Source organism: Dysidea avara, chromosome 11 (genome assembly GCF_963678975.1).
Source record: "Dysidea avara chromosome 11, odDysAvar1.4, whole genome shotgun sequence".
Taxonomy (NCBI): domain Eukaryota; kingdom Metazoa; phylum Porifera; class Demospongiae; order Dictyoceratida; family Dysideidae; genus Dysidea; species Dysidea avara.
In genome coordinates this window covers 4,825,740-4,836,706 of record NC_089282.1, presented here as the reverse complement: position 1 = coordinate 4,836,706, position 10,967 = coordinate 4,825,740, and the positions used below count along the sequence as shown (strand labels likewise).

The 10,967-nt window shown below is 39.5% G+C and overlaps 2 protein-coding genes across 5 annotated transcripts in view; both read left to right on the top strand.

The window, feature by feature from the left end:
- The first annotated feature begins 25 nt into the window (after positions 1-25).
- LOC136238830 (protein ERGIC-53-like) overlaps positions 26-10,967 on the top strand; it is an 18,248-nt gene continuing 7,306 nt past the window's right edge. Inside the window, exons 1-11 of one of the 4 annotated variants that reach the window (XR_010693211.1) lie at positions 26-284; positions 430-486; positions 2,485-2,752; positions 3,580-3,679; positions 3,731-3,919; positions 4,034-4,110; positions 4,681-4,744; positions 6,603-6,673; positions 6,722-6,929; positions 7,636-7,765; positions 7,820-7,960. Coding sequence is in view for 1 of the 4 variants with exons in the window: in XM_066029442.1 (XP_065885514.1) it covers positions 110-284; positions 430-486; positions 2,485-2,752; positions 3,580-3,679; positions 3,731-3,919; positions 4,034-4,110; positions 4,681-4,744; positions 6,603-6,673; positions 6,722-6,874; positions 7,636-7,765; positions 7,820-7,975 (1,440 nt within the window). In the remaining 3 variants the exon portion in view is untranslated. Of the gene's footprint in view, positions 285-429; positions 487-2,484; positions 2,753-3,579; positions 3,680-3,730; positions 3,920-4,033; positions 4,111-4,680; positions 4,745-6,602; positions 6,674-6,721; positions 6,930-7,635; positions 7,766-7,819; positions 8,079-10,967 lie in introns of those variants that run through there. The other 3 variants (XM_066029442.1, XR_010693210.1, XR_010693212.1) reach the window with 3 other exon arrangements.
- On the top strand, positions 8,553-9,280 carry LOC136238832 (uncharacterized). Its single transcript, XM_066029447.1, has 2 exons — positions 8,553-9,185; positions 9,235-9,280. The coding sequence occupies exons 1-2, from the start codon at positions 8,780-8,782 to the stop codon at positions 9,261-9,263; spliced, it is 435 nt and encodes a 144-aa protein (XP_065885519.1). The 5' UTR covers positions 8,553-8,779; the 3' UTR covers positions 9,264-9,280.

The window sequence follows — 10,967 nt, the reverse complement described above, 5'->3', positions numbered from 1 at the left end:
ACGCTATCAAAAAGATGCGCGATAATTTAAAACCAAAAACCACAATGCAATTGTAAGTAAAACATTTCCATTGTTATAAGTACCTATCGATGATTCTATTGATTTTGTGATGATGATTACTACGAAACGGACCTGGATACTCTTAGTAGCGATACTTTGTCAGGTCGTCACTGGTTTGCAGGATTTGAATGCAGTCAAGCAGAAATTTCAGTACAAACATAGTTTCAAAGGACCCAGCCTAGTAAACAGCCTAGGCGACATACACTTCTGGGAATACGGAGGAAGTTAGTGCTTAGCATAGGAGATTTAACTGCTAGCGTTGGTAATCTAAGGTGATGCGGTTTTGCATCAATTACATTTGTCTGTGGTAAATTCTGTGGTTAGTTATATGCAAATAATTGTATGTAAACAATATTTATTACCCTACAGATGCTATTCCGAGTTGGGACCAAGTAAGGGTATGCCCCTCCATCCATAGTCGACAAGGTATGGTCGGTGTGATGAAGTGTGTGTATACGTATTCTATACTTGTGCCCCAAGTAATTTAATTGCTGTTTGTATTGTATTTGGCTGACAGTATCACAGTCAGACTTCAAAGGGATTTCAGTTGCCACAGGGAACACGGTAGGAAACACGTAGGGAACATGGGTAGGGAACAGTGCTGGGTAGCAACTTGCTGTCTGTAATACATCAGAATATGCTGTCCAACATATGCACTGGACATTGTAAGTAGGGTTGGGAAATCTAGCGTTGCTATCGCGATAAAAGCATGAGATGAGATAACTGTATCGAGGCTATTTTTACACATTGTGATATATCGAGTTTATGATATATCATGATATATTGTTTACAAAATACAATACCATTAATGAAACTGTCTACAAATGCTATAAATTGCTTTTAATATATAGTCATATCAATACTCTTGGTCATATGCAGTGCTCATAATTTAAGGGTTGTTTATCAGATGGTACAAGCCATAGCAAAACTTGTATGTACGTTTATTACTAATGTGCATGTAATATCGTGATAATATTGATTATCGTGATAATATTGATTATCGTGATAATATTGATTATCGTGATAATATTGATTATCGTGATAATATTGATTATCATGATAATATTGATTATCATAATAATATTGATTATCATGATAAATATTTCCATGATATATCATGGTACACTTTTTCAGTATCACCCAACCCTAACTGTAAGACAAACCATTCTTACAGTGACATACATTATTACAATGAACTGGATATTTTGTGCACTAATAAGGGCTAGCCTTTTTCCTCAGAGCCCAGCTATTACTGTTGGCCTGGTCACTATCCTGGGATTCCTCTTGCCTGTACTAAATTCAACGCTTGTAAATAGGTTATCCAGTGTCCCTTGGCCAGGAAGGTGATTACCTCCCATGTAGGATTGGAGTAGGGACTTTAAAAACCTTTGGATGGTAATAAAGGTATAAAGATGTATGCATAGCGTGTGCATGGGGTAGTTATGTAGTACTGGTCTGGTATTGAAAGGTCACAGGTTCAGTGTTTGGTGATCTGCAATTTTGACTGTGTTCTTTTTTGAACTTAGTAAAAACAGGATATGTTCTTGTTGGCTTATAAGAAAAGGAACCTTGCCCTACCTGGTCTCCACCACATAGTCAGAGACAAGAAGCTGTTGTTAGCTAGACCATAAACAGATCATAAACAAGTGGTGTGTCACCAGGCCCATACTTGCGACACAGAAACAGACAGACACACACTACACACACACTACACACACACACACACACACACACACACACACACACACACACACACACGCACACTACACACACACACACACACACACACACACACACACACTACTACACACACACACTACTACACACACACACACTACACACACACACTACATACACACACTACACACACACACACACACTACACACTACACACACACACTACACACACACACACACACACACACACACACACACACACACACACACACAATACACACACTACACACACACACACACACTACACACACACATACTAGCTGCATAATCAAATTCTCAAACTAGTACCCATGTTATGTCACTTTACATGATTCTCATCATTTACAAAACACGTATGCCTAGCTTTAACAACACCACCCTTAAGTACAGTGTACAGAAAACGCATCTGTAAACCTCTTTGTGTGTGCTTGCATGTGTTTGTGTGTACGTGCATGTGCTTAGATCTATGCATGCACACATGCATTTTGGACACATACAAATACGTATATGTATAAATGCCAACATACTGTACAGTAGAATGTCTTACACACCAGTATAATAGGTCTGTATTACTTGTTCTATACAAAGTCTTGTGCTGTAGATGCCAAATCTGAATACAGGTACTTTTACTAAGCTTCTTTATAGCATCAAGGATGTTCATTTCTATCAGACTAGTAGTAGTAATACAATTTATTTGGTGATTATTAGGTTGGCTATGGAACAAGGAGAAGTTCAGTCACAGTGAATGGATGGTGGAAATCAAGCTGAGAGTCACTGGTAGAATGAAGACTGGAGCAGACGGGATGGCATTCTGGTTTACGGAGGAGAAAGCTGAAGGTGGTCCCACATTTGGTGGACCAGAACGATGGAGGGGCCTTGGAGTGTTTCTTGATTCTTTTGACAACGATGGACAACAAGATAATCCTCAAATACAAGTCGTAATGAATGATGGAGCTACCAGTTACAACCATTATGTGTGAGACACTGTTAACTAATGATGTAATACTTCAGGGACTAATGACTTAGTAATTCCCATAAGAATTAGATCATTAATCCTTATTTCCTGAGGTGCTGTGGTGATGATTGTGATGTAATGTTTTCATCCACTGTAAAACCAGACAGCCCATTATGTAGCCTTCTAAAGCTTCAAAAATGAACAATTAGGCTTCACTTTTATTATATAAAATAAAAATTGCTATGGCCCATTAGTTGCTGTAAATGATGAAATGACTGGTCATACGTAAATAAAATGTTCAATGTAAAATATTAATTTTCTCCCAGTATAATAACTATTACAGCAACAAGAAGAAGATAGTTTGTATGTAAGTGAAATGATTTCTTAGGTAAACAGATGGACAGTGATATACATGTAGTTGACATCTGACCTATACGTGTAGGGCCATCCCATGTGTGTACAGAACAAATACACATAATAGGTTCAAACATCTCCATAAGAAATGAATTTTATGTAGCCCCAGAACTACTTCTGTTCCTGCTGCTTATGCTTAGAACACTACCAGTTGGATATGAGCTAGAATGATATCAATGTAAGCAATACCTTGCTAACCAAGCCCAACCTGGTGATACCAGTCTTCTCGGATGCAAAGTACAATGGAAATATATGCGGTATTAATTCTTGCAAGACTGCATTCGCTGTTTGACTTGTTAAATAAGTTGTTGATGAAATTTGTGGTGATTAATGTTATCTTTACTTTCCTAATGGTGTCACTGTGTTTTTTTTGGCAAACATATTCATGTGTATAGGTAGATGAGATGTACTGTGAATGTGTTTGTGTGTTGTAGTGATGGTGTTGGACAAGATCAGTTGAGCTGTCTGAAGGAATTCCGCAATCGTCCACATCCTGTGAGATTACGTATCATCCGAGTTAAGGGCACTCTTGAAGTGAGACCATATTCTAACATTTTAACACAGTGTGTTACTACCACCCTCCAGGTGTGGGTACACGAGGGACTGTCACAACGAGACACAGACTATGACTTGTGTGGCATGGTGTCCACTACCCCTAACATACCAGATGAAGGATACTTTGGTATCTCAGCAGCAACAGGTGGACTATCAGATGATCATGATGTGATGTCATTCATTGTTCATAGTCTACACCCATTGGATGAGGGGAAGGAGGTAGGCTATTATTGTATGTGCTATTTTGGAGGGAATTTTTTTCTGCAATAATTTAACTGGAAACAGGAATGCAGTTGTGTGGTGTGTGTTTTATTAAAATATTTATTGTTGAAGGCAACAGAAGAAAGTGCAAAAGAATACCAAGATAGATTTGATCAGTATGCTGAAGAATTGACTAAGAAGAGAGGAACGTGAGTTAGCAGTTCTTGCTACAATGGCGGATCCAGGATGGGGCATTTGGGGCAAATGCCCCCCCCCTTGTGGAGTAGCTGTAGCTAGCTACAAGTTTTGATTATAATTTATGTCAGGCCAAAATCAACTTATAACTCATGAAAATATGCACATTTTACTGGCATTTATTGTTACAAATTCATCTAAAATTAAAGTGAATCAGTCAAACTAGACGTAAACTTGTCACTCAGCAGCTTTGAGTGTGCTAAAGCGCCTCTAAAAGTAATTATCGTGTTGCTGATTTTATAAAGACATTGGTAGCCTTTTAAACAGCTTTTGAGACTTCACAACCATCTTGAAAGGCCAAAATGGCAAAACCAACACTGAGATACTACTAAGAGGTGATTATTTGCAGCTTCCAACTAACAAGAGAGTCTGGTTCTTCCCAACCACTTACAACCATAGATAATAGACACCCCCTATCTATGTTACAACTTAGCCTGTTTGTGCCCCTCCCCTTGCCAGCTCCTGGATCCGCCCCTGTTGCTATATAGTAAACTTACTGGAGTATCACATAATACATGTTATAGACCATCAAAACAACCAAGTGATCATGTGAATGTGTACCAGGACAGCTTTGAACATGAGTTCTCTGTAAGTGTAATGGTTACTTGATGTTGCATACAGGTATAAGTGAATTACACAACTTTTACATCAAATTTGCAACATACAAATACATACCATTTTTTTATCCATATAGACACCCAGGTGTTTATCAACGTACTGTTTAAGTAGGGATCACTCTTACAATGACGCATGCTGCCTAAAACGCTAACTTTAAAAATCATCCTAAAAACATCTTGCGTGATGAAAATTAGGAATAATATTAGTCCATCTAACATCAAATATAGCATTGAAAACAAGTGAACACAGGCGACCGGATATAGAACCTTTAAAAACTTTAATTTTTGTCTGCCTGCCTGACCACATTCACAAGGCTGGAGGTCAAACGAAGCAGTGTACAGCCGCCATTTTATGTCACAATTACAATTCACCAGTGGCATGTACCTTTTAAAGGTTCCGATGAGTATGTGCCCTCTGTGCCTTGTTCTTTCATTTTATACAGGCTGGTTGTCTTCTTCATACCATAAGGAGGCATTAATTTTCTGTATCAACACTTTCCTTGAGCAGCATATTTAGATGCCAACAAAATTGTTTAAAGCACTTACACTACTGTAAAGGCACTGGACACCTGGTAGATACCTGTAACTTCACAATAGGTTTGCGACCACGCCCATTAATGATCTTGATAATAATCAATCGCAGAGACTACACCTCTTATCAACCTACTTACTCGAATACGATGATCACATTCCCTTATTGGTTTAGCTGTATCAGCATTGAAACTGGGTCGGGTCAACCGGGTCACATTTTCTCCAGGTCATCCGGGTCCAAATACAAATTATCCGGGTCCGACCCGGATTGGATCACGTGAGAAACGAAATTGTTCATTTGACGACATGGAAACTTATAAATGCTATCGCGTAGCTCTTTCGTGAGCCACGCCCACTTATCACGTTACTAGCATATGCTCAGCCACGCCCATTTATTAGTAAGTGCAGTATGTAGCGCGAAACTGAGGGTATCTATGGTGAGGGGTAGCTATTGTCAGTAGGTGATGACGTTTTTTTTTTTTTTTGGTCTTTAACCTACAGCTAGGCTGAAGTTGCAATATTTACTCAACACGAATCGAGCGCTCAAAACCTAGTCTTGTTCGCTCGCTCGCGACTAGCCGAAACATAGCTCTTATCGCATGCCTTGGCTTTAATTAATCCGGGTCTGACCCGGATTGCTATCTGGGTCATCCGGGTCAGCAGTAGTGACCTGGTTTCAACGCTGAGCTGTATATATAATAGCACAGTGAAAATAACTATGCCCCTTTGTAGGTTATACAGAGGCTGACTTGAGATACTCTAATACAGCAGTCATCCTAATAGAACAGTCACACATGTACAGCTGTATGCTATAACAAAAAACTCAAACAAATTAGTATTATTATTTTTAAAAAGTAGGGATCCAAGCGATAATAAGTAGTGAAATAAGAGATAAAATAATAGCTTTACAGCATAGCTTGGTGGGAAAATCCCTACTTTGACATTGAACAAGATAATTGTTATAACATGCCAATGTAGGGATTTTCCCACATAACTATGCTGTAAAACCATCATTCATCTCTTGTTTCACTGCTTTTTATCATTTGGATCCCTCTTTACTTTTAAATTAGCATTTTAAACATACGTACTAGTATTATTTAAAAAAAATATAAGCTAGTTGAAAGCCTTGTTCTACATATTAAGCTATTGTAGGACCTTGATATTAAGGTAGCATCTCCTGGGACCCGGTATTATTGTGCACATGACCTTTGTAGGCGTGGCTGGTAAGATGATGCATTTCCCTTTGCTTATACGGATAAATACAATCCATGCACTCATTTGTTGCTTTTCTCATATAGTACGAAGCAGATTGGGAGAGAAATCTTCGTCAAATTTTGGAGACGCAGTATGACGTGAATCGTGCTGTAAAGTATGTTTAAGTAATACAAGTTCTGTTATTCACCCATTTCTCCTTCAGAATATTACAGGACAAAACTGATCAGATCATTAATACACTACTTGTTGCATCACCATCAGCAGGGGGTGGGGCTCTACCTGCAGGAATGAGGGAGGAACTGACCAGTATTAAGAACACACAATCTCTTGTGCAACATCAGCTGGGGGATTTGAGGTATGGCACAATAATGGCCACTATTCTACTTGCACTTGTTCAGCATCATATTCAGGTATACATTTCATCATTTTTCCTCACATTAGTAGTATGAAATGTGTAGCTTGAATTATGTGTAAGGTTTTGTATCTAGTAGAAAATTGTACTCAATTAAGTCTAATGTAGTGTGCAGTATTCATATTATTTGAAGGATGATTTTATTGTAGTTAGAGCTGAGCGATAGTACAACTATCACCGTCACGATTGATAGTAACTTTTATATCACGATTACGATAGTATCATGATAGTGCTATATTGCAGTTATCAAAGACACTTAACCTCATGTAATTAGCACATAAATAATCCAATTACATACCACGCATCTGCTTTTTTAACACTTAGTTGGTAAACGTTGTAATTGTAATCTTTGTTGTGCATGATCAACTAGACTTGCACAGTTTCCTCAACTTCAATACTATCGTGTTTGCTTCTGTTATCCATGCTTTTTGACTAAGCACAGACTTGTTTAATATATCGCGATAGTATGATTGTAGACTATCATGTCACGATTGTTACTCACTATCACGATAGTCGATAGATCGCAACTATCGCTCAGCTCTAATTGTAGTGCTTAATAATCCACAATAGACTTGTACATAATCTAAGTGTTGTGAAATATTTTGTAGCCTGTCCTTATGTACGGACTTAATCTCAACAAAACCACTTCACGATGTATCGGGATACATGGGTTGTTTAACATGAGAGGTTTCTTCTTTACTTAGGGAGTATCTAGAGAAGAATCAGGCAAAAGGAGGAATCACATCTGAAGCACTTCAGCCAATATATGAGCTGAAACATGTAGCAGAGAGATCATCAAAGAGTAGTGAAGAAGTGTTAGCAAAGTTATCCACAGTGAGTAGTGGTGTGGTATAGTGGTTGATGGTGATGTTGTGTTGATGACTGTAGTTGACACAAGTGTCGTCATGTCCCCCACCCCCCGTGTGTCAGTCATGTGTGACCATCGTCCAGCTGACAATACTGGCTAGTGTTCAGGTGGTGATATTGTTAGTGTACAACTGGTACCGTCAAAGACAGGAAAGTGCTGCTAAGAAGTTCTTTTAGTAGCAGCCAGAAGAAGAAGGAATGAGTAACTGTACATTAGTGAATAGGAGATATTATAGAATGTGTTGATTGTATTAATTGAATTGAATTGGAATTTGAGCTACGCTCTTTTATTGTGCACAAGCGCGTTTAGATAGGAAAAAAAAAAGGACATTGCAAGAGATAGCGATCGTCTTCAACATCTTTATCTCACTGGAGTGGAGCCAAACGGAAAGGATATTGGTGTTGGCGCGTATGGAAGGGTTTTCGAGGTTGAATTTTGCGGAAAATTGTACCCAGCAAAAGAGATACACTTAGCTTTGATTAGTCTCGCGTGGCCAGACCGCTTTTCTCGTTCTAGAAGTATACAATCCTGGTGGTGAGTCGCGATTACCAGTTCTAGTGATGGAGAGGATGCAGGGGAGCCTAGTCTCGCGTGGCTAGACCGCTTTTTCTTCGCCACGGCGCTTATCGATTAGAGATTATAAGCGCCTGCTTCGAAGCAAGCGCTTACTTATAATCTCTAATCGATAAGCGCCGTGGCGAAGAAAAAGCGGTCTGGCCACGCGAGACTAAGGAGAGCCTTACGTCACTGGTGGAAAAGTATCCAAATATTCCAATGTGTGTGAAGTTGTCTATGTTACTGGATGTGTCTAGAGGATTGTGGTACCTCCACAGTCATAATCCTCCCATCGTCCACCGAGATCTTCCCCCCAATAATATCTTATTGACAAGTCAATTTGTGTCAGTGACCTAGGAGTAGCCGAAGTGATAAGGGCAGACATCAAGAAGACAAAGACTCGTGCTCCAGGAACAGTGGACTTCATGGGACCAGAAGCTTTAGCAGAGATCCCAGAGTACGGTCCTTCCCTTGATGTGTTCTCTTACGATGGAGTGATACTTCATGTGGTGAATCAAGAATGGCCTAAACCACTACATTATGTAGTGACTGATCTTAAGACTAGAAAACTGGTGGCTTTATCAGAAGTAGAACAACGTCAAGAACATGTAGAGAAGATGAGAGGAGCTTCAGTAGACCTAAGGCATTTAGTTGAGCAATGTCTTGATAATGATCCAAGTAGACGTCCTCCAATATCAGATGTATCAGAGAGGATGAGGAGGATGAAAGAAGCAGAGAATGTGAGGTATCCATATGTGACCATGAACCCCATAACATGGCAGGTAGAGACAGGGAACCAAAATGTTGAGGGATACCACAATATCACCATCGGTAAAGGGTTTGTAAAATGCATCAATTATGGTGTTATTGCAATTTATAGGCCAATCCACAAGTGGATGTTTTCAATAAACCAGTGAAGATGAAATTCCTTCCTTTACCAGTGGGTCGTGCAGCACATACAGCAGTATTACTACATGGATTAGTTTATGTTGGTGGAGGATTTGAAGGGAAAAGTATTGATGAAAGCAAAGGCTGCTATAGATTAGATATATACAATGTGTATGCTGACCAGTGGAGCACCTCTCCTATTACCACACCACACTGTTGGTTTGCTATGACTGTACTGGATAATAAACTGATCATTGCTGGAGGTGAGACAAAGAGTGGTGAAGTCACCAACAAGGTACTTGTTTTTGATGATGGAGAGTGGAAGCACTGTAAAGACATGCCAACTGCTCGAACTGATGCAGCTGCTGTTGGATATCAGTCAATGTTAGTTGTAGTGGGAGGACAAGTCTATGTCAAAGATAAATGGATTAAACTAGCTACTACTGAACTTCTGGACACTACCAATGGATGTTGGTACACTTGTGATGATCTCCCTAAGCCTCACCTACAACTCAAGATGACTATTATGAACAACATGCTCTACGGGGGGAACTATTTTTGGTGCTATACCATCTCCACAAGTATTCATTGCTTCACTAGACAACCTTTCAAACCACCAGTTGAAGTGGCAGTCGCTCCCAGACACTCCTTGGTGTTATTCAACTCCTGTTGTTCTGTACAACAAGTTCCTGTTAACAGTTGGAGGAAGACAACCATCTGATAAGACCAGTCAGACTAGTGAGGTGCGGGCTTTCAACCCATCAACTGGTTTGTGGAGATGAATAGCAAATATTCCATTACCAAGGAGTTCTGGAGCAGTAGTGGGTGTGGCTGGTAATAAGGTACTTGTACTTGGTGGAGCTATTAAGCGAATACCATCCAGTGACATTTGGATTGGTGTGTTTGATCAATGATTTTCTATATTAATCTTTAAAAAATACTTAAATCTCATTTACAGCTGCTAAATTAGTACAGGGAGTGTAGACTCTCGGTAATTATAAGGTAGCTTCTGCCATTTTCACCAATACAGTGAAACTGGATAACCTGTGCACTAAATGTAAGGGCTAGTACTACAGATGTCACCAAACATTGAAATTTCAATACCAGACCAGTACTACTTAACTACCACACATGCTACACACGTATCTTTAGCTTCTTCAATACGTGTCTGAGGGTTTTGTAATTCCTACCCTAATCCTAGTTGTGTGGGAGGTACCCATCTTCCTAGTCAAGGGAAAATAGAACCAGTGCCAAGCTACCTAGCTTCCTGGCCAAGGAATTTGTACAGGCAAGAGGACCCCCTGAATAGTGAACAATATTGGGATCTTGGTCAATGGAGAAAGAAGAAGGGCTTTTTAGTGCTATGTGCTATTGTTGGTTTTCAAGGCACCTTATCTCCACCGCATAATCTGGCTGTTAGCTACATTACCAACTATTAAGCAGTGTATCACCAGTGACATAGACACACATACTGACAGTGGATGATTGCAGAAAATCAAATCCTCCTAGGACCCATGTTGTGGCCCTTGTTTCTCATCATTTACAAAACGCTTATGTCTAACCAGCTGCAAGGAAAACACATCATGTGTGCGTATAACACATGCATGCATTTTTGTGCATATACAAATCTATGTATGTACAGCAGTGGCATCCAGTAGAAGCCAGACCACAGTGTGTCTTATACACTGATGCAAGTGTTAACTGATAAGACACGTTTGAAGTAGA